The sequence below is a fragment of the Thermobia domestica genome, chromosome 3, assembly GCF_964235325.1.
Source record: "Thermobia domestica chromosome 3, izTheDome1.hap1.1, whole genome shotgun sequence".
In the NCBI taxonomy this organism is placed as follows: domain Eukaryota; kingdom Metazoa; phylum Arthropoda; class Insecta; order Zygentoma; family Lepismatidae; genus Thermobia; species Thermobia domestica.
In genome coordinates, this window is record NC_137456.1 from 217,940,792 (window position 1) to 217,968,552 (window position 27,761).

General features: G+C 36.1%; 1 protein-coding gene across 2 annotated transcripts in view; it reads left to right on the forward strand.

Moving 5' to 3' along the window:
* LOC145680967 (uncharacterized) overlaps positions 1–27,761 on the forward strand; it is a 750,879-nt gene that overhangs the window by 501,535 nt on the left and 221,583 nt on the right. The window contains exon 4 of one of the 2 annotated variants that reach the window (XM_081752182.1): positions 15,554–16,418. The exons of the other annotated variant lie outside the window; for it this stretch is intronic. Coding sequence (XP_081608308.1) covers positions 15,554–15,890 — 337 coding nt within the window. The 3' untranslated portion in view covers positions 15,891–16,418. Of the gene's footprint in view, positions 1–15,553; positions 16,419–27,761 lie in introns of those variants that run through there. 2 annotated transcript variants of the gene reach the window in all.

Genomic DNA, 27,761 nt, shown 5'->3' on the forward strand with positions numbered 1-27,761 from the left:
ACCTACTGCGCATATGCGCAGAAACATAAAATAAGACATAACACCCCGTTCCCTTTTACGAGCACTTTATAGCAACATAATAGAGCAGAGAATAAAAAAATAACAACCACGCACGCACACACACACACACACACACTTGATTGCTTATGCGCAGTAAAATTAAATTTCCAATTAAATACACATTGCACTCATGCGCAGAAAAATTACACTAGACTACAACCTGTTCCAGTTGCAGTGCTGGTTCCGGTTCAATAGAGCAGACTACGTGCAACAAGCAGGTCATAAAAGACTATGACCTATTTTTCATCCCCTAAATAACATAGTATACACCCATACTTGGAAATAACACGCATGCGCAGAAACATTTATATTTCCGATTCGACCATGCTGGTAAAGAATACCACACTTATTTCTACCTGGGTCTTATAGTTTATGTGGGATACGCCCTTTCTATGACAATTTTAACTGATTTGGATGAAACTCGGTATATGAGGGTTTTCGAACATGCTGATTACGAATATTATACTTATTTTTACCAGGGTCTTATGGTTCATGTGGGATACGTCCTTTCTATGATAATTTTAACCGATTTGGATGAAACTCGGCATATGGGGGTTTTCGACCATGCTGATTACCAATACCACACCTACTTTTACCTGGACGTCGTTTGTATGACACTTAAAACCTAATAACTCAAAAACGGGTCCACATATTGAGGTCGTGTTTCCACATTTAGTAACTGGTCACCAGCAACCACAAGTTCCAAAATAATGACCATCGAGGTCAAAGGTCAACATACTTAAAACCTAATAACACGAAAACTGAGCCACATATTGAGATGGTATTTCCAAGTCTGGTAATTGGTCATCAGGTACTACAAGATCCAAAACATTGACCATCGAGGTCAAAGGTCAACCTACTTAAAACCTAATAACTCGAAAACGGATCCATATATTGAGATGGTGTTTCCAAATCTAGTAATCGGTCATCAGGTACTACAAGATCCAAAACATTGACTATCGAGGTCAAAGGTCAACCTACTTAAAACCTAATCACTCGAAAACGGATCCATATATTGAGATGGTGTTTCCAAGTCTGGTAATTGGTCATCAGGTACTACAAGATCCAAAACATTGACCATCGAGGTCAAAGGTCAACCTACTTAAAACCTAATAACACGAAAACTGAGCCATATATTGAGATGGTGTTTCCAAATCTAGTAATAGGTCATCAGGTACTACAAGTTCCAAAATAATGACCATCGAGGTCAAAGGTCAACATACTTAAAACCTAATAACTCGAAAACGGAGCCACACATTGAGATGGTGTTTCCAAATCTAGTAATAGGTCATCTGGTACTACAAGTTCCAAAATAATGACCATCGAGGTCAAAGGTCAACATACTTAAAACCTAATAACACGAAAACTGGGCCCCATATTGAGATGGTGTTTCCAAGTCTGGTAATTGGTCATCAGGTACTACAAGATCCAAAACATTGACCATCGAGGTCAAAGGTCAACATACTTAAAACCTAATAACTCGAAAACGGAGCCACACATTGAGATGGTGTTTCCAAATCTAGTAATAGGTCATCAGGTACTACAAGTTCCAAAATAATGACCATCGAGGTCAAAAGGTTAAAGTACTTAAAACCTAATCACTCTTAAATGGATCCACATATTGAGGTGCTGTTTCCAAATCTAGTAATAGGTCATCAACTAGTACATTTTAAAAAACGTACTGACTTTCGAGGTCAAAGGCCAAATATGTAAGCCTTAATAACTCGTAAACGTAGCCAGCAAGAGATTTCTGTGACCTATTCATTTTTTTTGTTCCAAGCAGAAAAAGTGAAGAATGAATAAATTTTAGTGACTTATTTGCAATTGTACTAACGAGAAATCTAATTTGTAACTAGCTCAGAATTTCTGTACATTTTGAGTTATTCAAAATAATTTGGATGGACTAACGAAAAAGAAAGCAAAGATATGCCATTTTAGCTAGCTGAGAATTTAAAGAAACAGAGGGAACCTACTCAATTTTCTATCAACGAGAAATGCCATATTTCAACTACCTCAGAGTTTATGTCTTCTTGTACTAATTAAATAAACGAAGGAATATTGTACCGATGAGAAATACCATTTTTTCTAGACCATGTTCTAATATTTAAACAAACGAAGGGGTGAATTTGATTGAGCTATTCAATTTTGTTCTAATGAGAAATAACGTCCTATTTTAAATAAACAAACAAACGGATAAATTTAACCGGCTCAGAAGTGTACTATTTAAACAAACGAAGGTCTCTTGAGCGAGATTTCTAACTAACTCAGAATTTCATTTCATATTGTAATACTCAAATTTGGATGGAGTGTTTAGTTTTGTTCGAACCAGAAAAATTTGATTGGATTATTTCCTTATGTACCAACTGGAAAAAGTGAAGGAATAAATTTGGGTAGAATATCTAGTTTTGTACCTAACAAAATAAGAAAAAGAAATGAAGAACGAATAAAATTTGGATGGACTATTTTCTTATGTACCAACAAAAAGAATGGAGCACCAGCGACAAAAAAGAAACCGAAGGAGGAATAAATTTGGGTGAGCTAATCAGTTTTGTACTAAGCAGAAAATTTGTTGGCTTTTTTAGAAAGACCATTTTATCTTTTGTATTCAGATTTTCCGGCTACTTTTTATGCTCTACAAATAAACAGAGGAAAAGCAAAGAGAGACCATTTTATGTGCCTTTTGTAACGAAGAAACAAATTTGAAGGAGGTTCATTTTAATTAATCCTGCTGCGAGTAGATCAATTAATACATAGTAAAAAATAAAACAATATGGCATTATTGCGACTTTCATTTTCGAATACATACGAATTAGGCCACTATGGCAAAAAATACTACTCTCTCCTTATGCTTTAGAAACCCGCTAGTAGGGCGTCGATTCAGTAATCCATATTGGAGTATACCTTTTATACAACAAACAAGTCTACGGTCTTCGGCATGCATTTTAGACCAAGGGCAGCAAGACACTATATTAAATAACACTTCTGCTGGATAGAAATTCGATTCTCTCGATCTTCTGCTTTATCCACATCTTAGAATTTATCAGGTTACATCTAGTAAAAGAAAACGAACAGATAATTTTGAGACAGTTCCATATGGGTAAATACAGTATTAGTAGAGATAAGGAGAGAGTGAAAAAAATGGAAAATTAAATTTTAAATCATTATTATTATTATTATTTTAGAGGTCAAAAGGAAGAATAAATGAATTTGAGTGGCATATGTACGGAATTTAGTTTTGTAAAGGGCAAAAAAATTTGAATGGAATATTTTATTTTGTATCAGCTGGGAGTTTAGTGTTGTACCATTGTATCAATTTAAGTATTTTGTACTATTTAGTACCACCGAGAAGGTGTAGAATATTTAGTTTTGTTGGCTTCTTTATTTTGTATTAACGACTAAAACCTTTAACACATACCTGGTTGTGTGCATTATAATGGCCGAAATTTTTCATTTCCCCGTGGTACAACGTAATGGTCGCCCCGCTTATTCTAGGTCTACAGTTAGATATTTTCGATTGGATAATGGTATAAAGCCACGTTTTGTTGAGCACAATGCCCACTATAACGATGTGGTAGACAATTATTTGATGGATAGATATTTGTTTAATAGTCGATATAACAAATGGTATATGATAGAATTTGTTAAGCATTTATCGCATGTAGATATTAAGATAGACTTTTTGTCGTTGGTTACTCGTTTAACCGCACACAGTTCTCTTTTCCAATCAGCTACCTTTTTTGCCATGAAAACTAAGGGTAATAGTTATACTGTGATAGCTTTCTTTCGCTATGGGGGAACGCAGGACACTTTGGATGAGTTATTAAAGTTTTGAAATCATGTGTGCGAGTTCAGGCCAAGTATCCAGATTGCAGATTTACTTGGCTGCTTTACACGATGTGGTAAAACTGGCCTTTTTGCGGTATCTCCTGATACCTATCTGTTGGACCTCGCGGTATTTGGAAACTTGGTGAAAAAGAATAACAAATGGTTTTTCTCACAATAAAGCTATACATACAGAATTATCCATTATGGTAAAAAATACTACTTTCTCCTTATGCTTAGTTGGAGTAGACTTCGATACATTGTGTAAGAATTTCCAAATAATAGCGGTATTGCACTGTACTTATAATAGTCTGTAATAGTGCAGTTTATTGTAGTCTACCAGCAATAATGATCTCTAAGAGAGTTATTAGGTAAAGATAACAATTACACCTCCATTCTGCGAACACATTTATAAGACCATATTCTGCTACTCAAACAAACGAAGGAATAAGCTCAGAATTTCTATACCTTTTCGTGCTATTCAAATAAACGAAGGAATAAACCTATTCACTAATAAATTTATTCATTCTTCACTTTTTCTGCTTGGAACAAAAAAAAATGAATAGGTCAAAGAAATCTCTTGCTGGCTACGTTTACGAGTTATTAAGGCTTACATATTTGGCCTTTGACCTCGAAAGTCAGTACGTTTTTTAAAATGTACTAGTTGATGACCTATTACTAGATTTGGAAACAGCACCTCAATATGTGGATCCATTTAAGAGTGATTAGGTTTTAAGTACTTTAACCTTTTGACCTCGATGGTCATTATTTTGGAACTTGTAGTACCTGATGACCTATTACTAGATTTGGAAACACCATCTCAATGTGTGGCTCCGTTTTCGAGTTATTAGGTTTTAAGTATGTTGACCTTTGACCTCGATGGTCAATGTTTTGGATCTTGTAGTACCTGATGACCAATTACCAGACTTGGAAACACCATCTCAATATGGGGCCCAGTTTTCGTGTTATTAGGTTTTAAGTATGTTGACCTTTGACCGCGATGGTCATTATTTTGGAACTTGTAGTACCTGATGACCTATTACTAGATTTGGAAACACCATCTCAATGTGTGGCTCCGTTTTCGAGTTATTAGGTTTTAAGTATGTTGACCTTTGACCTCGATGGTCATTATTTTGGAACTTGTAGTACCTGATGACCGATTACTAGATTTGGAAACACCATCTCAATATATGGATCCGTTTTCGAGTTATTCAACATCCTATAAAATCCTTTCAAATATTCTGTTAGCAAGATTGACCCCATACGCAGATGAAATTATTGGAGATTATCAGTGCGGATTTAGACGAAATCGATCAACTATCGACCAAATATTTACCATTCGCCAAATACTCGAAAAGAAGTGGGAATACAATACCCCGGTACATCAACTATTTATTGATTTTAGAAAGGCTTACGACTCGGTTAGGAGAGAAACATTATACAACGTTCTTACAGAGCTTGGAATACCGAGAAAGCTAATTAGATTAATTAAGATATGTTTAAGTGAATCCCAAAGTAAAGTCCGGGTAGGAAAATTTTTGTCCACGAGCTTCCACGTCGAAAATAGCCTGAAACAAGGAGATGCGTTGTCGCCATTATTATTTAACTTTGTGCTGGAATACGCCATAAGGAAAATCAAAGATAGCAACCAGGGCCTAGAGTTGAACGGCATTCACCAGGTTATGGCATATGCTGATGATGTAAATTTAATAGGGGATGATAGGAGAACAGTAGAAATAAATGCAGAGATATTATTAAACGCTTGCAGGGACATGGGGTTAGAATTAAATGCAGAGAAAACTAAATACATGGAAGTGCGTCGGGACCGTAATACGGCAAATTGTGGAGGCGTTAAAATATTAAATAATACTTTTGATAAAGTGGATACTTTCAAATATTTAGGATCAATATTAACAGACGAAAATCATATTCACGAAGAAATTAAATGTCGACTAAAAGCAGGGAATTCGTGTTACTATTCGGTTCAAAATCTCTTGTCGTCGCGAATTCTGTCGAGGAATTTGAAGCTTAAAATATATAAAACGATAATCATGCCTGTTGTTCTGTATGGTTGCGAAACATGGTCGCTTACTCTGAGGGAAGAACATAGACTGAAAGTATTTGAAAACAGGATCCTGAGAAGAATATTCGGACCCAAGAGGAACGAGAATGGGGAATGGCGGAAGCTTCATAACGAGGAACTACATAGTTTATACGGTTTACCCAACATTGTTAGGGTCGTCAAGTCTAGGAGGCTTAGGTGGGCAGGTCATGTAGCTAGAATGGAAGAAAGTAGAAACGCTTTCAGTCTTGACTGGTAGACCCATAGGAAAACGACCGTTAGGAAGACCTAGGCGCAGATGGGAGGATAACATTAAGATGGATCTCGCAGAGATAGGAATACAAAGTAAAAACTGGATCCAGTTAGCTAAGGATAGAAGTCAGTGGAGAGCTTTTGTGAACGCGGCACTGAACCTCCGGGTTCCATAGGCCATAGAGTTAGTTAGTTAGTTAGTTTTTTCGAGTTATTAGGTTTTAAGTAGGTTGACCTTTGACCTCGATGGTCAATGTTTTGGATCTTGTAGTACCTGATGACCAATTACCAGACTTGGAAACACCATCTCAATATGTGGCTCAGTTTTCGTGTTATTAGGTTTTAAGTATGTTGACCTTTGACCTCGATGGTCATTATTTTGGAACTTGTGGTTGCTGGTGACCAGTTACTAAATGTGGAAACACGACCTCAATATGTGGACCCGTTTTTGAGTTATTAGGTTTTAAGTGTCATACAAACGACGTCCAGGTAAAAGTAGGTGTGGTATTGGTAATCAGCATGGTCGAAAACCCCCATATGCCGAGTTTCATCCAAATCGGTTAAAATTATCATAGAAAGGACGTATCCCACATGAACCATAAGACCCTGGTAAAAATAAGTATGATATTCGTAATCAGCATGTTCGAAAACCCTCATATACCGAGTTTCATCCAAATCAGTTAAAATTGTCATAGAAAGGGCGTATCCCACATAAACTATAAGACCCAGGTAGAAATAAGTGTGGTATTCTTTACCAGCATGGTCGAATCGGAAATATAAATGTTTCTGCGCATGCGTGTTATTTCCAAGTATGGGTGTATACTATGTTATTTAGGGGATGAAAAATAGGTCATAGTCTTTTATGACCTGCTTGTTGCACGTAGTCTGCTCTATTGAACCGGAACCAGCACTGCAACTGGAACAGGTTGTAGTCTAGTGTAATTTTTCTGCGCATGAGTGCAATGTGTATTTAATTGGAAATTTAATTTTACTGCGCATAAGCAATCAAGTGTGTGTGTGTGTGTGTGTGTGTGTGTGCGTGGTTGTTATTTTTTTATTCTCTGCTCTATTATGTTGCTATAAAGTGCTCGTAAAAGGGAACGGGGTGTTATGTCTTATTTTATGTTTCTGCGCATATGCGCAGTAGGTCAAAAATTGGTCTCCATTCTCTGCCATGTTGAAAAAAAGTGCTCATAAAAGGGAACGAGTGCACCCCTGCTATGTTAGATAGTCTTATGATATATGTGCTATGTTATGTGTTCGTAGTCTCTGTGTAATTTCTGCTATGTTAAAAGTGCTCATAAAAGGGAACGAGTGCACCCCTGCTATGCTATATGTGCTATGTTATGTGTTCGTAAAGTGCTCATAAAAGGGAACGAATCTTATGTATTATCGGCTATGCTATGTGTTCGTATTCTCCACCGCGATGTGACGTGTGCGGTGTGCGGCACCGACCAATCAGCGTGGTACTCCTAAAAGACCGTGCGCGTGGTCCGCCAATCGACGTCAAGGGGGCGAGGTCTGACGCCAGCCAATCGGTGGGGGTTCCGCGCCAGCCAATCAGCGTGAACGGGGCGGGGGTCCGCTGCCAGCCAATCGGCGCGTACGGGGCGGGGTCCGCGCCCAGCCAGTCGGCGCAGTAGATAGGAGGTCGTACAAGAGCGTGACCAATCAGCGTGAACGGGGCGGTGGTCCGCTGCCAGCCAATCGGCGGGGGTCCCGCGCCAGCCAATCGGCGCGTACGGGGCGGGGTCCGCCGCCAGCCAATCGGAGGTCGTAAAAGAGCGTGGCCGGGGGCGTGGCCGGCACCGACCAATCAGCGTCAAGGGGGCGTGGCCGGGGGCGTGGCCTGCGCCGACCAATCAGCGTGAAGGGGGCGTGGCCAGCCAATCAGCGTCAAGGGGCGTGGCCGGGTCACGTGACCTGCGCCAGCCAATCAGCGTCCAGGGTTTGCGCATGCGCAGTAGGAAAAAAAACTCGCCCAAGTGACCCCTATCTACTTAGGCCCAAGCACGTGCAGACCTCTAGTGCAGAGGCGTTTCAAGTGGTGGGCGACTGCCCACGGCCTTGCATCTTGAGGGACCTCGCAAAGACCAACGAGCCTAAATTGATTTGGCACTCACTTTTGTCGATGCAACAATAGAAACAAATATGAATTCGGACTTATTTACAGAAAAACAATACATAAGGCTTCAAACTAACTTTTCATCTATTCGTATATATTAGATCGCTAGCATACGCGACAGGCGGCGAGTTTATTTTAAAATTGCAATAATGAATGTGTATAAATCTCTATCGTTGAGATTAATTGTTTTCGATAAATTTTATTATAATTAGCAATTTTTAAAAAAGGGGACAGGAAGGACTCGTAAACCTTATTCGCCTTCTGTGCAGATGGTATGGTAAAAATCAATACTGGATAATGAAAGTGTAAGTGTAAAGGCTAATATGGAACAGAGAAACAAAAGAGAACTTCTTCAGAAGGGAATTGGGAGGGAAGGGGATGAGAATACAATGCTGTGACACTTAAAATGCGTCTTGATTTGTATACTTCAACAAACTTTTCTTATTAGATTACGCAATTTCTAGTTTCTTACTCCGATTATTCAAAGTATTCAAATGTTCTCGGAGGGAGTGACCGCCCCTCCCTTTAATCCGTCCGTGGTGTCATTCTGTTTGGCTTTTCGCTACTATGCTTTCCGAAACAAGTTGTCTTCTTGTGACAGCAGGGGGTGGAAGAAACAAACAAACCGTGAAAGGAAGAAAGAAGTGGTTTTGGGCTCTTCCAGTGCAGACCATTCTAACCACTGAGAAGTGAGAATCACATTAAAAGCAGGTAGAACAGATGGTCAGCCCTCTCCCCTCTGCAGCATACTTTTTATTCTCTGTTGCCAAACTTACTGAAGAATATATTGCAATTAATCTAACGCATGTAACGTAAATTGGAGAGCGTGGTTGGATTTATATGGGTCTTGTCTATTTGTATTAAAAATTTCAAGTCATTACCTGCAATACTTTGTTAGAAATTACCATATAAAAATTTACATGTTTTCAAATGGGAAGTTAGAAACATAAGCGAAGAGGTAGAAGATCGCCTTAAAGCCTACCCGATTTCGTCAGTCACATGTTTCTTCCCCCACCTCCACAAGCATCTCTCTTTCCCCTCCCCCGTTATAAGCTACATTTATTTACCTCTTACATTATTTATAGACCTATACCTTTTTCCCTCAACTATTATACCTGTCTTTAATAAATGTTTTTAATTCCTTCCAATATCTGGGCCTAGTGTCTCCGACGTCTTGCAGTATATATATCTATATAACCACCATTTCGTGGCACCATTACTTCACTCTGAAGATTCACGGATGATTCTCAGTTGTTCGGACTTCAACGCTGCCCTGGTGGAAGCTTCACGAAATCTCAATAAGCAAGGTCACCTCCAATCTGGATGATACAGTAACTGACATTTTCCAAGAACATATTTTTCGAAGGTCTACATTTATCGTTGTCAATAAATGTATGTGTTTGTGTTTGTATACGTTTCAGTCTTTAAAGAACATTACCTGGATGATGAAAGAACGCCAATTGTGCTTACGTATATATACATATTGTCCCTCTCGAGACAAAGGGGCGTATCTCATTTTCTTAACTTTTCCAGGAGACAAATTTAAACCTTTTATTCATTGTTTACTTTATTGTCTGCTTTTAAAATTTAATTTGATCTCGTAAGTTATATACCTCAACGAAGGATATCAAGAGAAATTTTAAAAGAGGACAATAGAATAATTAATGAGAAAAGGTTTAAAGTTGTCTCCTGGAAAAAATAAGAAAAATGAGATACGCCCCTTTGTCTCGAGAGGGACAATATATATATATACGTAAGCACAATTGGCGTTCTTTCATCGTCCAGGTAACGGTGTGTGTGTGTGTTTTTGTTTTCTTTTTTGAAAATAATAATGTGATATGGAGAAGAATAAAACTTGTAGTTTGAAACACTAATGTCTTAATATTCATGTTTTCAGTGTTATTCTTCGTTTTCTTTTTAAGTTTTTTTCTTTTCATTAGTGAAACGTTGATATACAGATATTTTTCAATTTTATGGTGGACGATAATATCAAATAAACCTAATATATATATCGGGTGTTTCAAAATAAGTGTTACAACTCTTGGGAGGTGACTCCTGCCACTGAGACAAGAAGTAAAGTTCTATCAACTTTCTGCTATCGTACATAGTTTCAGATCTACAAGGTGCCGAAAGTGTGAGAAAATGACTTTCGGACGCCAATAGTTCGGAAAATATCCAACATAAAGAGAGCGGGTAAAAAATTCACTAAAGAAGTCATACCTGCTCTATTGAATTTTGCATGTTTCACAATCCTACTATGCCCGTTGTGTGTGGTTGCATAATCGCCAGGTACGGATGTTGGCCAACAGTGACGTTCTGAGTATTAATTTAAGCGAATTTGTACTCAAATGCACTAGAAAGACATCTGGAGTGCCGGTAGAGTATAACAGATGAAGCAGGGTGATTCACATGTGTGGAAACACTTAACGAAAAATGCCCAGAAATGCACTCATACTCAGTAAACGTGCGTTCAAAGCGTCGAAAATGTAAGGATTAGCGTCAAAATCATGAAGGCCATTGCCAATTCACCAATAATATTCCCTCAAACCGATGCAATATGATGTGCACGGTTGCATACCAATAAGGATGCAACAACTGAGGCAAAGTAGAAATTGTGCAATTGGACTCACTAAGAAACTGGGTAAACTAAAGGAATGTCACTAGTGGGATCGCATGATCGATATTGAAATGTGGCCAATGTGGGTGTTAATATCAACATGTAGCTAATGGACAAATGTCAACACGTCGCACTACTGCTGGGAGATTGTGTCACGTGCGAAAACTAGGAAAATAACGTTGTATATTCTGCTATTACATCTGGTGCACCTTTTTTAGAACGTAACTAGAACACGATTGTATCAATGGCCCTCTTTGTTTGGGACATTGTCCCACAGTCGACACATATGAAAAGAAATCTCTTAATGCATGGTTCAAATTCTGATAGAGCGTGAAAATAACAAACTTTTATCATGTCCCACGTCTTCTGAGACATATGACATACTCGAAATATAGGAAACACCTCCAGAAATTCGTATCTTACACACAGTGTACATGCCAAGACAAAGACGAAAATGAACTGATTTGACACATTTAACACTACAGCTGGAACACCATATATATGGAAAATAAAACGACATGAAAAATAGGAAGAAACATCTTAAAGCTTTGATTGTTTACAACTGTGCAGTAGGAGTAACAAAATGAAACACACAAGTATGTCGGGATTTTGTACAAGAGGGCTTGCCAAACAAAGTGGGTACTCCTCAAAGAAATGAATACAGAGAGATTGAGGCTCCTTCGAACCTCAGGGCTACAGCGCTCGCTTTTGTTCGCGTGGTCGCAGTTTTCAATCCTACTGGGAGTTGACATTTGTTCATTAGCTACATGTTGATATCAACACACACATTGCCCACATTTCAATATCGATCATGCGATCCCACTAGTGACATTCATTTAGTTTACCCAGTTTCTTAGTGAGTCCAATTGCACAATTTCTACTTTGCCTCAGTTGTTGCATCCTTATTGGTATGCAACCGTGCACATCATATTGCATCGGTTTGAGGGAATATTATTGGTGAATTGGCAATGGCTTTCATGATCTTGACGCAAATCCTTACATTTCCGACGCTTTGAACTCACGTTTACTGAGTATGAGTGCATTTCTGGGCATTTTTCGTTAAGTGTTTCCACACATGTGAATCACCCTGCTTCATCTGTTATACTCTACCGGCACTCCAGATGTCTTTCTAGTGCATTTGAGAACAAATTCGCTACAATTAATACTCAGAACGTCACTGTTGGCCAACATCCGTACCTGGCGATTATGGAACCACACACAACAGTCATGAAGGTGTCCGTCATTTTGTATTTGTTCCAGATATCGACTTCAAACAAACGAATTATTGTTACCTGGTAGAAACCCTATCAATTCATATCCATTTAGACCAAGTTTCATTTGGCAGATTATCCAGGACTCCCTACGTTCCTTTAGGGAATCCCTTGCGCGTGCATAGTAGGACTGTGAAACATGCAAAATTTAATAGAGCAGGTATGACTTCTTTAGTGAACTTTTTACCCGCCCTCTTTATGTTGGATAGTTTCCGAACTCTTGGCGTCCGAAAGTCATTTTCTCACACTTTCGGCACCTTGTAGATCTGAAAATATGTTCGACAGCAGAAAGTTGAAGAGAACTTTTTTTCTTGTGTCAGTGGCAGGAGTCACCTCCCAAGAGTTGTAACTCTTATTTTGCAACACACCATATATATATATATATATATATATATATATATATATATATATATATATATATATATATATATATATATATATATATATATGTTTCGTAGGGGGAGTGTAAAGGGATCTGCGTCTTGGTGCTGGCGCCCACATTAAAGACTGTTAGTGATCGAACAATAATTGATTGATTGATTTTGTTCATATATTTTTCAGTGAACAATTATGTGGGGCGCCTATTTTTTGTCCGTGCAATTTGGGTTTGTGAGATTTAGTGTATTTATGGAAAGGACAGAGACCTTTGCAATATTATTATGTGTTTATATTACGGCGCAAGAAACAAGCAAGGTGTGAACTAATGCTCTGAAGAACCAGCACTGCTGTGTTTTGCTGATTCAGCACTTGTAACTGTGATATATGTTTTGAAATAAATATTCGAGAGACCTTTTTCCTAACTCCTCTCACCACACCTCCCGTGACGTCTGGGATTCGCTTCTTGGCTCACATGTAATAGTTGTCGAGCCCTAGGCCGGACCGTAAATAGGACCGAAGAGTTCCGCTTAGGGAGTTGCAGCAAAAGTTGGATTGGGAGTTGGAGGATGACAGTCGGAGTTAGCCAGTGGACGAGAGTCTAATCCACAAGAGGGAACTTCGACAACGGTTCGAGACCAGCTGACGATGAGGGCTCTTGAGAGAGTAAGGAGAAAAACCTTTAGATACAATACTGATCTTCGAGGAGTGACAGCTTTACACCCAGATGTCGTAATGAAGGTATTCCTATCACTCACCTAACCTCCTTCACAAGCTCAGTCTCTCTTTTCTAGAAAATAATCTTGCTAATTCTTTACTGTATAACCATGCTTTTACCTCAGAAGTCAGCCGTCCGTTCGTAGTACTGTCATCTTGAGCTAGATTCCCCACTTATTTCTACTGACGGCTAGTAGAGTAGGAGTATTGCCGATTTTTCCATTCTCTTACACACCCTCATCACAACAAATAGCTGTGTGAATTTATCGTTCCATCGTTGTAACTACCTGCAAAAGTAGTAGATGTTGAGACATGATTTTGTAACTCATATGTTTGATTTACGATTTGTCTTATGGATTTTTAAACAGTACTAAATACAAACAATTCTAGCTCTTACTAGGTGTTTATTTATCTTAATGAAACACATTTTGTGTAACAAAATTACAGTAATATTTCAATGATGCGATCTTTCGGTGAACGAGTCAACGATATCATGATTTCACTCGACGCATATGAACATCAATAATGAAATCACGTGTTGTCCATCTTCAGGTGGAAAATCTTTCATTCAGGTATTCCATCGTGAAATTGCACTGGAACAGCTATTGTTGTGTAAATGTTATGCTTTTCTGCATAATACAAATTATGAAATTCCATATTCACCATATTAAAGGGCTTGGAAAGCATTCGCTGTATAAGATAAATTTTTAACAACCAAGGTACAGCATAAATGCATATAAATGGATATTTCTACTATAAATCCATGGTGAATACTAGCACCTTATTTCATGTTAAATGTGTATTTAAATAGTTTAATGATTAACCTTAAAATTTTCCAGTTCGGTGAACAAATTAAACGATGTAAATTTTTCGTTTGATTTTTTTTCGATTTTCCTTAAAAATTTCTCTAAACACTCTTTTGTTAGACAAAAGTTTAGTTTGAACTTTTCTCTTTGTGAAAAAAAAATTTCCTTCAATATTTTTTCTTGATAAATAGTTTAGTAACAATTTCTGTTGCTGAAGTTTTTATTAGCTAAACTTTTTTTTTTAGATTACAAATATTTGTTTAATTTCTACTTAACAATTTAGTTACTTTTAAAAAAATGAAATTTAACGTTTTTGTTAAACAATTTTTGTTAAAGAATTTAATTTGAAAATCTTTGATAACATTTTAATTTGAAATTATTTTTGTTTTCTACTTCTCGTATTCAAATTCAATGTGGGTTTTAGACAGCAATAAGGTCTGTAATCCACAATACAGATCATATCCACGTGTATGTTGCCATTTTATTTTATCTAACATATAAGCATCAAACTATAATGTATTAGCGAAAAGCAACCATTTTCTTTTCAATCTGAATTTCTACTTCAACCACAATGAGGTTCACTAAACGATGTCATATATGGAACAATAGAAGTGTCACTTCTCATTCGCAACATTTTAACTGCACATCGAAGAATTTCACCACCTTAAATGCATTCCTTCTTAAATTCTGCTGCAAGTGCATGCAAGTTTTATTTCTTGGTCTTTGGCATGCTATATGCTTTTATTGAGAAGAATAAGTTCTGGTTCAGTTTGTTGCAAAACTGATTGGGCAGGCAAAGGCAATGACTTAAAGCTCCAAAGTGCGAATGAAGAGCTCGACTTTTTTTCTGAATATTATTTCTATACGAAACCTGGACGGCATGCGCATCAATGGTGCTAGAGAAAGTAGTGCTTGTCTTCTATCGTGGAGTTTTAAAAGACAAAAGAAAACTGCAGCTCTTTATCGTACATGCAGAACATTATTTCTTGGCAGTTGCGCCGTTGCACTGTGTCGCCTAAGATTGGGTCTAAATTTATAGAATATTATGTGTAAACCAGACTGAAAATAAAACATATTGGGACAATCTAGGTGCTGAAGGTTAAAAGAAGTAAAAAAGAGGACATTTTATTCATTTAGCAAAAAAGGTGTAATGTTAACGAAAAAGGGCAACAATGTTCGTTCATTTCATTTTGTTTTATGTCCGGCAAAACAAATTTTGAACTTTGTTTGTTATAACAACTACATTTTTAGAAAAGGTGCTGCACCTTAAAATCCACTCTCTATTGATAACCGTATTTCTATTTATCATTTTTAATTTTTCTGTCTACCTTCTTTAAATTTTGGGATGGCTGAAAAATATTACAATCAGGAATCGTTTGTATTAAATGTTAGACTTATTGTAAGTAAATACTATATATTGAACTATTATTATTATTATTATTACAGGTGTGAGCTGTTGTCTCTGAAAAAGCCATTTTTAAAAGTATTTTCAAAATCTAAAGAGAAAGGTTCTGGAACCATATATTTGGATCCTGTGGATGAAGAAAACCTTCAGATATGGCTTATATCAAACACATATGAAAAACGAGTTCTTTTCAATGCTTTTGTGAGAAATACAAGTAAAGTGGAATGTTCAGAGAATTTCAGAATTCATGTCGAATGCTATGTGGATAATTGCGAGACTACTTGTGAAGTAGTTCTTAAAATGAAAACCGAGGTAGATGCAAAGGAGATAGCAGTCCTAATCAAAAATTACGTTAAATGTGAATCAGTACGAAAATAGTCTAGAAATTTTTTATCACTTCCATATTGCATATTGCATTCTAGTTAAAACACTGTAGAAATATATGACTTTGCCTTATGGTTCTCCTTTCTAATAAACTCTATTAATTATTTGAAGAGTTTTGTCTATAAGTCAAAACACTGCACTCGTATTAAGAGAGCAATATACACGTAAGATGCAAATGATCATTAATGCACTAATAGAGAAAGAGAACAAACATATTTTAATATTCTCGGTTTCGAGTAAATTTGAGTCAGACTTTGCAATCAAAAATCGAATACATTAGCTACCATATTTTAACTATAATATTAATTGCATTCCTTAAGTAATAATTCTTGAATTGATGTACAATATTGATTAGAAGTAAACTCGAGTCATCCGACACAATAATTTAATCTTTTTTTGTTTTCTAAGCTTGAGTTTACGTTTTGATTCTTAAGAGTTTGTAAAAGAAAACATATCGTTATAAAAATAAATGTATCGCAGTTACCTACTAGTAAATAAAAGAAAGGTGCTTTGTTGTTATTATTCTTTGACTTTACGTATTCGTATTTAAGTCAATCCCGCTATTCGTAACGTACGATTTGCAAAAACTGTTGAAAGCTAGGAAATCGTATCTGCGTTCATTGTAAGTTCCGTGATTATTATTTCCACAACGGTATTTCAGCAACTAAGATTGTTCTGCAGTGACGGTAAGCACTATTAGTACAGTAAATGAAGGTCAAAATTTGAGCGAACCCGGAAAAAATTCATACAAGCAAGAAACTTTACAGAAAGTTTCCTTATGATGTCCTAATCAAAATACTAAAAGTCCCCGAAAATTCATGCTGTGCTCTGGCCGCCATCTTGGAAAATGGCGGATTTTCCTAATATTTACAAAATACGCCGTAACTTCCTTGCTAATTGACGTATTGTCATGAAACTTCCACTAAATTAAAGAGCAATAAATAAGAAATCTGAAAATAGTAGTATTATTGCTATATTTTGGTTTAGTAAGTGAAAAAATTAAATAATTAAGATTTTGAAACGTACAAAAACATATTTTGAGAAATAGCTCTAAAAGTGTGTAAGATACCCGGCTTCAGTACATAAAATAAAAGGTAGATGCTAAATTGTTCTTTCATTTAGCGCAATTTTGGTTACATTATGACAAACCGTAAGGAAGATATGATTATTTTTCTAAACATAAATGAATATTGTTTTACGGGTTGCATAACTACAAACAAAACTTGATTTGTTAAACTTTAGTATAATTGATTTCTTTTAAAAGGAAAAACTTATCCAATCCCATTAGAGTTACATACAAAAAACTAACATTTAAACTTCACTCTTATTTTTTCTTTTTGTCTTATGTAAATAATGTTAATTTCTCAATATTAACCACATCTTGTATAATAGTTCGAAATCCGTATTTAATTTAGTATAGAGGATAAAATATCTCTGGGTAGAGAGTATACTATTACGTACCTTTCCTCAATTATATTTTCTGCAAAATATTGGAGTATAAAAAATAAGTAGTACATGAAAAGATATTAAGATTTGAGATCTTCAAGTCACCAGCACAATAAAAAATACATCGCCTTCATCCTCATACAATTCATTGACATCATGACAGTTTTCACACGACATTCCTTGGCAGTTACTACACAATGCTGAACAATGAAGACCTTTTCTAGCACATTCACATTTTTTCGGCAAGACAACTGAAAGGAATTTTTCTCCAGCATTTGATATTTCTTCTTTGCTTGAGTCTCTACAGTTAAACACTCTTATTTCTCTTCGAAGGGTTTCGTTGTTCCAATAAACGCAAAACGTTTACCTTCCCTTTCCGAAAAAGCGCCGAAGTAGTATCACAACCATTCATTGGATGAGCAAATAATAAAACATCGCAAACGTCTTTGAGATCCGATTTTTGCTTCGAGATGTTAGAAACTACAGTTTCCTTTTTGTTCGCATATTTTGTACCAGGGTTGAGGAACCAAATTTTATTTTCAGGTGTAGATAAAGCAGTCAGTAAAACTAACAAATCACTATCCCAACCTACAACAACAACTTCACTTCCCATAGCAGCTTCTCGTAGTGCGACTGATACAATGAGAACGTCTGCGTCAGCTTCGGCTTCTTCAACTGATACTTTGCTTTTCTCTAACCTGGTTTTGAGAAGATTTATGAAACATCGTTTTTTGTTTTCATTTGCAAGAAACTCCTCTTGAGTAGTAGTAGTAATCATGTGGTCCTGCACTAGAATATCAGCTGGTGTCCTTCTACTTCTCGTCGCTTCTGTTCTTGTGTTTTAGTGGTAGGATTATCTGGGTAACCGTCAAAAACTACGGTGCAGGTTGTACCATAATGAGAAATGATATATGACACATACATACTTGCAATGGCTCCATAAGTTGAAGGCCTAGGCCATTGACATGAATGCAAAATATGTCCAGCATCTATAACAAACTTGCAAATCGATGGTAACGTTTCATGCATTAGTTTGTCTGCTTTAAACAGTTGAATGATTGATTATTTCTTCGTTTTTCGCATTGATACGTCGTCGAATAACGACGGAGGTTTCGGTGCTAATTCAAATTTGAAGTAATGTTTGAGTTCACTTTCTGTTTTTTACGTAGCAAACGATACGATTAAAGATTTGTTGCTGATGGATGAATACAGTAGTATTCTTAATTTTCATTCTTGAGCTAACTGCAGCTAGAGGTATTACTCTGTCTCTTCCAGGTAAGGAAGCAGTAAATACATCCTTGCCTTCAAATGCTTCCATTAATGCTCTTCCCTTCGTGAGTGCCTCATCACAACTTACATCAGATCCTCTGACAAGTCCGCTTGACAGACAAATAAGGGTCCCTGATTTCTGCTTAAAGGGATTGTGTTGTGTTAGCCACAGTATTAAAATACTTGCATCAGACGCATCCTTGCTCTTTCGGCTCTCTCTAAGTTCTACATGATCTGTTGACAAAGGAATAATTCCAGCTAAACTCTCAACAGCATGAGCAATTTTGATACATATTGGTGCACACAGTATCCACTTCATTAAAGTATTCTCAGTAATGCCACGTCCACGTGTTAATCCGCCTGTTGATTTAAGGTTCTTTATTAACGATTGTTCTATAATCATATCGCTCCATGTTCCTGACCAATAGCAGTTATTTCTTCTGATTGTAAAGTATCCTTCCATGGTGAACTTTCGGTAATCTTCAGGAGATAGGCGAGATTTCAATTCAAGCATTTCCTGTGCGTACAAATGTGCTGATTTTGCGTATAAGATGTGTCCTGCCGCATGGAAGTATGGTATCATTTTCATAACTGTTGCCACATGAAGAGGCCAGTTTCCTGTTCTTTCTGCTCGAATGAACTGACATATCAAAGTTACTTGTTCAAAATACTGCAACCAAAGGGAGGTCGTTCGACTCTCGGCTCTCATTCGCTCGCATACAAGTTCAAAATTTCGAACAAACTAATTCAAGAAATCTGTGGAAACTGCTTCATCAGGTGATAGTTCCTTTGCAAGCAGTCTTTGGAATAACCTTGCAAGTTCTAAGACGTCTTCTTCAAGATCTTCACTCTCATTAATGAGAACAGACAGGAGCGCTGTTGCCGTTAAAGTATGAGCACGTACAGCTCAATGAAAGCATGGCCAGATAGCATATGGACAACTGTATTTTTCGCATATATGGTCTCCCACAAACTTTCTAATCCACTGCCCTTCATTACATATCCTATAGCTCCCAGAAAAGACATGAGGAGATGAAACTCTCCTAGTCTTAGTAAGACAGGCGACAAGTAACTCGTGCACTCTTCTCCTGCTAATATTTGAGATGATTTCATATAGAGTGGTTGGTCAAATATAACGATACAAATTTGTTCTCTTTGAATGCATTGTCGTGCAGCAAAATTCAAAGGTGAATACAAGGTGTCCGAATTATTAGGGTCCAAATTAATGAATGGTATTAGAACAATTTTATTTACGCTGAAAGTGCCTGTAGGACGTGAGGTACTTTGCATATATCCATTCCAGCTTGGTTGAGGACTATTACAAACAGGAAATCTAGCCAACCATATTACATCAACCTTAAATGCTTTTCGCATTACTGATACCTGCTCATTATTCACTGCAAAGGTTTTGACCAATTTTGTGCCATTTGAGGAGGTTCGTTTGAATTTAGTAATGTCGATTTTAAAACTTCCACCGTCAAGTTTCTGATCACAATCTCGTAAGACTTTTCCACATTTATTAACAGATGAAGCAGGTGTTACACATTCTATACCTCCAAGCGCATGAAAAGTGTCAAAACCATTCAAAGTGCAAACGTTTACATCTGCGTTATCGAAAATAAACTGTATAAATCCATCTTCATCTATTGCAAGTCTATTTGTGTTATTTGCTGCGCAAATCATGCACGTGTTGGCTTCAGAGTATGATGAGCAAATACCAAGTCGATTAAGTAAATCTACCAAGCGCCTAGAGCCATATTTATGGTGAAGATAAACAGACAGTTCGAGTTGAATAGGAGATGTAAATGATCTTGGTCTGCAAGCACTAATGATTACATGATTGATAACTTTTTCTTTTCTAAGTACGTTAGTACGATCTTTAATTTTGCTTTTAGTTCCTCCTGAAACAACACTATGCGTAAAAACCCGCAATGTTTCAGGTACAAGATCTATACCACCCTCTTCCATTTCGTCGATAGTCGGATAATTTGTAGTATCACAAACTTTTCGTCGAATATCTTCCCCTATTATAAGAGCAGCTGTTTCTACTATTCTCATCCTTGCACTTTCTTCTGCTTTCCATCTCTCTGCATATCACTGATCAGAAATGATTTTGTAAGAAGTATCTAAGAAGCTAAAAATAGGTTTTCCTGGTATCTCAGTACATACAAGTCCTGATTTATAATGATCTTTCAAATACTTCTTCAAAGTTTTCTTGTCACACATTTCTTCGGTAACTCCAGTTATATTCTTTGCAATGTCCATTAACTCTGCTAATGTGTACTGGCATTAATCATTTTCATCAAGGTAATTAATCAATTCTTCAAATGTCTGTCCTAAAACATTGGGTGGCCTCCCTCGGTCTTCTCTCTCTGGCACATTTCTGAAGTCAATGTAACAATCGCGGTGATAACGCGCTTCCGCAGCTACTAAGTCAATTGCATCTGCTATACGAATCGCGACTTCCTTCGCCAATGAATCGTTGCGAAGGGAACATATTTGTAATATAGTATCTTTAATATCCATAGTTTCAACTCTACTTATCCTTCTTCGGCGATTCTTTGGTAATTTTGTGTTAAGAAATTTGCACTCTTCCGTACAAAACAAGCAATTAACTTTGTAATCAAATTTAGACACACTTGAACGAAGAAATATTTCAGAAGTATCTGATAAGTCTTCTTCTCTTTTACGTTTGACTGAAACAATACTGCTTGGTCTTGTATACTCTTTCCTACAATGAATATAATAATACTAAGGCAAGCACAGAAGGCATTTTCACTGTATCGTACTTTTAAGCGTATAGAATGTTATTACTTAAATAATTCAATTAACATACACACTCATAAGTAATTACAGGTCCCACACACTTATACCTTTCAGTCCTATTTTTAGGGTTACATCCTCATAAAGGAATTCATCATATAAAATACAAATGTTTTCTTCGACCATCTTGAAGCTTCTTACTACAATGTTATAAAACTAAGGTTAACACAGAAGGTCTTTTTCACTGTATCACACTTTCAACCAAATGAAGTGTTATTATTTATATAAACCTCAATCCACATACACACAATGGATGACCACAGGTCCCACAGATTTTGTTCACTTTGTTTTTGCAGTAAAGAGAAGAATAAACATAATAAGCAATTTTCTCACAACTGTCTAAGATGATATAGTACATGAAAATAGAACCACATCTTATATAGATTCAATACAAATCAAAAATAACAAAATCAATGCTGTGAAATTTCCAAGGTAATTTAAGGAACGCATTGTACCTCATTTTGATCATTTTATGAAATAAATTTAATACCTATTTCGATCTAATACAACATGTTTTTAATATGGTGAAACTATAATTTTAGGTAATATAAGAAGTATTGAAGATTATATTTAAGTTTCCCTGAGTATTTCGGATGGGGTTAGTGAAACTTTCATTGATACATTTTAATTATTTCGACGTTATTACAAATTTTATGAAGTCAAGTTTATGCACGTAATTATGCAACCCGTAAAACAATATTCATTTATGTTTAGAAAGATAATCATATCTTCCTTACGATTTGTCATAATGTAACCAAAATTGCGCTAAATGAAAGAACAAGTTTGCATCTTCCTTTTATTTTATGTACTGAAGCCGGGTATCTTGCACACTTTTAGAGCTATTTCTCAAAATATGTTTTTATACGTTTCAAAATCTTAATTATTTAATTATTTTTCGCTTCCTGAAACAAATATATCAATAATACTACTATTTTTAGATTTCTTATTTATTGCTCTTTAATTTAGTGGAAGTTTCATGACAATACGTCAATTAGCAAGGAAGTTACGGCGTATTTTGTAAATATTAGGAAAATCCGCCATTTTCCAAGATGGCGGCCAGAGCACAGCATGAATTTTCGGGGACTTTTAGTATATTGATTAGGACATCATAAGGAAACTTCTTGCAAAGTTTCTTGCTTGTATGAATTTTTTCCGGGTTCAGACCTTTATTTACTGTACTATATTGCCACAGTCCTAGCTCTAGAGTGGGCTGAAAAATAGTACCGAATTGAAACAAAAAGGGCTGAATTCATTGTTTTATAAGTGTAATACATGGCTCTATAACACGAAACTAAAAGAGGTAAAGTTCTAGAACACTACCCCTCCCCCTCTCCCAAGAGTCCAAATAAAGAAAATGCTTTTTTTGAAATTACTTTATATTTTTTGAAAAATATCCAAATAGGAGGACCCCAAGCACCCGTGAAAGTACATGAAACTTTTCTCGCACATATGAAGTACAACAGGTGCCGCAAACAGTGTGCTAGGTCCTCAAGTAAAAACTTCCCTCAGGAACGCTCAAAAATTCCCTTTTTAAGATAAAATTTCCGTAATTTTCGTACATATATATCTCATGGGCGCCCGAAGAAAATTTTCTAGAGGTGGCTCAGATCCCTGGTTGCTGCATTACATTTGGTATTTTTTATTTGTATTAAGAAAATCTCAAGAAATTTAAAACATTTTCGTGAGCCTCAGATATATATTATTGCTAATTTATGGATTGTTATACTGTGCTCTGAAACACTCTCATATAATTACATTCAAACACGTCACAAATCACAATTTCAATTTCATTTCAAATATAAACCGTTCTCAAATTTTACTTGAAAATTCAAATTATTTAATTATTTAATATCTCAAATTTAAAAATTCTTTCCAAAATATTTAACTTTAAATCTCTCTAAATTAAAAAAAACATTTAGATCATGATCTATTTTACAAATTAAAATTCATTCCACACATTAAAAATTTATACAAAATTCGTACAAATTATATTAAATTACAACAATTTAATTTTTTTATCTGAACGAAGACATCTTACTCCCTTTACATTTATTCTTACCCTTACTCTCTAAGTTATTTTCCAGAAAGCGACGAGAAAAATTTTCTGATTGAATTTTTGGAAATTGTAATTTAACATTTCTTCTTGGGAAAAACTTCTTAACATCCGACACATGAGTCTCGAGAATCATCAGTATCAGAAATCAAAAGCTTGTTAGGGGTCAAACACCTCCGAATAATAAAAGGTCCTTCCCACTTAAAACTCAATGATTTCGCTACCCTATCGGCAAGAGAGGACTTAACATGTGATTTTACCAACACTTGGTCATTGACAGAAACCACAACTGGACCTCTAATTTTGGATAATAGAGATTTCCTCTTTAACCATGCCTTTTCCATATTCTCAAGAGCATTGTTCCATAAATCAGCATTCTTATGCTTAAACAATTCTTGGTCACAAATCTTCCATTTCAATTCTAATGGGGTGATCAAGGGACGTCCAAAATATAATTCGAATGGAATCGATTTGAGACCAGAATGCTCGCATATATTTAAAGTATATTGTAACACTAGTATAAATTTAGATCACTGTTGCTGTTTTTCAGCACAATAATCTCTTAATGATGATTTCAAATTTTTTATGAATCTTTCCGCTAAGTTAGCCTCAGCATGGTATGGACTGATTCTAATATGCTCTATTCCTAGTCCAAATAGAAAAGATCTAAAGGCAGATATAAAGACTGATGCATTATCAGTAGACAAGGATTCCGGAATTCCTAGCCTACTAAAAACTTCCATTAACCTATTACAGATGACAGTAGAATTGAAATTTCTTAGTTTTTCGAGAAAAATAAATCTCGAAGCATTGTCCACCCCAATTAATATAAATTTGAAAGAATTAGAGGTCTGCAAAGGTCCTATTATGTCAACCATTACATTCTGACCAACTCTTGTTAAGAATTTCGATATTAATGGACCCATTTTCTTTTTGTTATTTTCTTTAACTAGTTGACATGTTTTAAAAGTTCTAACATACTGCTTAACGTCATTTACTACCGAGTCCCACGTGTATCGTCGCATTATTTTCTTTATTGTTCGAAAACTTCCGGTATGACCACCTGCCAATTTATGATCGTGAAAGAACTCAATCACTAATTTGTGCAAATTCTTCGGAATTACAATTTTATATGGAAGGTTTAAGGCTTTACTCTTTTTCATTAATATGCCATTATTTAAAAACATAATTTCGAATGTTTTCACCATTTCCCAACCTTTCCATAATATTTCCCAACTCGGGATGTTCTTTTTGCAACTCCGGCAAGGGCTCTTTCACCATAGGCAATTGCCATGAATTTGCCATTTTTAAATTCTTTTTCATAATGGCCATACCCACAGGTCCGTCCACTTGAACAAATTCAAATGGATCATACATACGTGTCAAAAAATCGGCCACTACATTGTTTTGGAACCTAACATGTTGGATAGTAAATGACAATTGACATAAAGTCTCAACTAAAGGTCCATATTTTAACAATCTCTTTGAATTTCCCAAAATCCAGGATAGCGCCTTATTGTCAGTAAAGACAACAAACCCATTAATGAAATAGTGGCGGAACCTATAAACTGCTTTAACGAGACTGATGAATTCGATCTCATATATGCTTCTGTGTCGGTCAGCTTCCGTCAATTTTTTACTAAAATACGAAACAGGAATAAGGTTATTATTCTCATCCATTTGACTTAAACAAGCTCCAATCGCTTTTCCTCCCCCGTCAACATGGATGAAAAACTTTTTGGACAAATCAGGAGTCTTTAATATAATATTATCTAATAATACTTGCTTTAACTTATTTAAAACTTTCTGATGTTCGATGGTCCATTCGAATTTTCTTTTTGTTGATTTTAATTCGCTTAATGGTCCCATCAACTCCTGAAGACCACTACAAAATCGAGCATAATACGAGAAAAGTCCACAAATTTTTTGTACTCCGCACCTATTCCTAGGTGGTGGGATTTTCTTTATAGCTTCAACCCTTGATGGATGAATTTCGATAGTATCCCCATCAGTTACAACTCCTAAGTACTTAATTTTCTTATAAAAGAAAGCACTCTTATCCGGAGAAACTGTAATTCCATATTTTCTCAATCTTTCGAGAACCTTTCTCAAAACTTCCTTATGCGATTCTAAATCAGAAATACATATTAGAATGTCATCAAAATACGTTTTTACGCCTAGATCCTTCATATCACCAAACATTTTATCAATTACCCTGGCTAAAATGCAACTTCCAGTCTTTATACCTACAGGCACCCTCGTATATTGAAAGCTGCCACGCGATGTAACAATAGTGGTTATTTCGCGTGATCCCTTTTCTAGTTGCAACTGGAAATAAGATTTGGTAAGATCCAGGCTCGTAAAGAATTTATTTCCCGCTAAACTCGTTAAACTCTCCTAAATTAGGCGCAGGAAAACGTCATCCTTAATCAAGGAGTTCGCCTTACAGAAGTTACCTACAATGCGATGTGAACCATTTTTATTACGTACCAAGAAGCAACTACTTCCATAATCCGAATGGTCTACCTCGGTCAAAATACCCTGAGACACAAGGTCATCAATACAATCATAATTTTTTTTCTTTATTTTTTGGTATCGGAAATGGATGCTCCTTAAATGGTTTTTGTTCTTTTAAATAAAGTTTACCTTCAAATCCTTGACAACATCCTATTTTTTCTTTTATAACATGTGAAAATTCACTACGAAGACAATAAATGAATTCCAAAATATGTTTATCTTTATATTGAAAATCCGGACCCGAATCTCTAAAGTTATCCTTATTATTATCTTCCGAAAACGCATCCGATTGCAATTGATCTTCAGTATCTAATAATTGTTTTTATTTTTTTTACTAAATCATAAAATTTATTGGATTGCTCTAAATCCATATCTGACGCTGCTGAATCACTGTCACAGAAGTTCGTATGAACCGCCGCAACACAGTCTTTTTCTTTTTTCTTTCCTCCCACACATCGTTCCACTGATTTCTGTTCAAGTTTAGAAGAGGTAGAATTGTTAATCACAACTCGAGGACGCTTCATTTTTCTCTTCCTTCTCTTCTTTTTCTTCTTCACATCAATCTCCATTGTATCTCCTTTTCCATTATTGAACTCAAGTCCAAACTTCTTATTCATATCTCCCGGATGCAAAGATGTGGAAGGAAACGATTTTGGATTCGCATTACCATCAGATCCTTTTGCCACAAACTGAAGATAATCGGGTCTACGTTGGCTATTTCTCAAATCATGTGAAGAACCAATATTCTGAACTGATGCAGTTAAATTCACACAATTGGAATCCACAGAGTGTCCAATTAAAGTCTCTTTTTGTTCGGGTTGATTCAGTCCGAAAACACGATGAATTTCCTGAAGTTGTACCAAAGTAGGTGCCTCCAACAATTGCCGCTCAATAATTGACAATTCAATATCACATTGGACCCCAACATCCAATGATCCTCTACCACGATGAACTGACGAACTCCTTTCCAAATTCCTTGATTGGCCAACTGAGTATCCCAATCTAAGTTCCTTTCTCAGTGACGTATTATCACGAAAAAACAACGAAGGCAACTTCTTAGGTTTAAGTTCATTCCAACCTACATTTCCTCCATGATGGTCAACACGATCAACTGATATAAATCCTGAAGTCGGATTCCGAAAGGTTAATGTATCGTCTCTAAAATACAGGATAACTGATTTGCGATTATTACGCAAATTCAATCTTCCATGAACAAAGTCCACACTCGAAGAGATACTTTTCAGAAATGGAGTTCCCAGAAAGCAGTCACACGGCAAGTCATTAACAACCAAAAAACTAACTCGCTCGAACCAACCAGAAAAATTTAGAGTTAATTTGATCTCTTTACTGGATCCGTAAAATGATCCCAAAGGTGCACGAATTACAATTGGAGTGTTTTCCTCCAGATAATGCACAATCCCACAACGTTCAACAACCGATAAAGTAAGTAAATTATAAGACGACCCGCTATCTAAAGAAGCGCGAATTAATTCATTATTATCGCGAACATTAACAAAGGTAGCTGCTGTTCCGTCTAATTTAGAAGGTACAATATTCTGTTTTTCCGAACCTGCGTTTGAATTCATTGATCGTCGGAAATTTTTTGTTTGACTTTTACCAAAATCACGTGATTCAACTTTTCCTCTATTAACATTCAATTCTATAGAACGGTACTCTCTATCATTTTTCTTTACCAATGCAATAGAATTACTAGTTGACTTATCTTTTTATTATATTCAACCTGATCTCGAAAGATT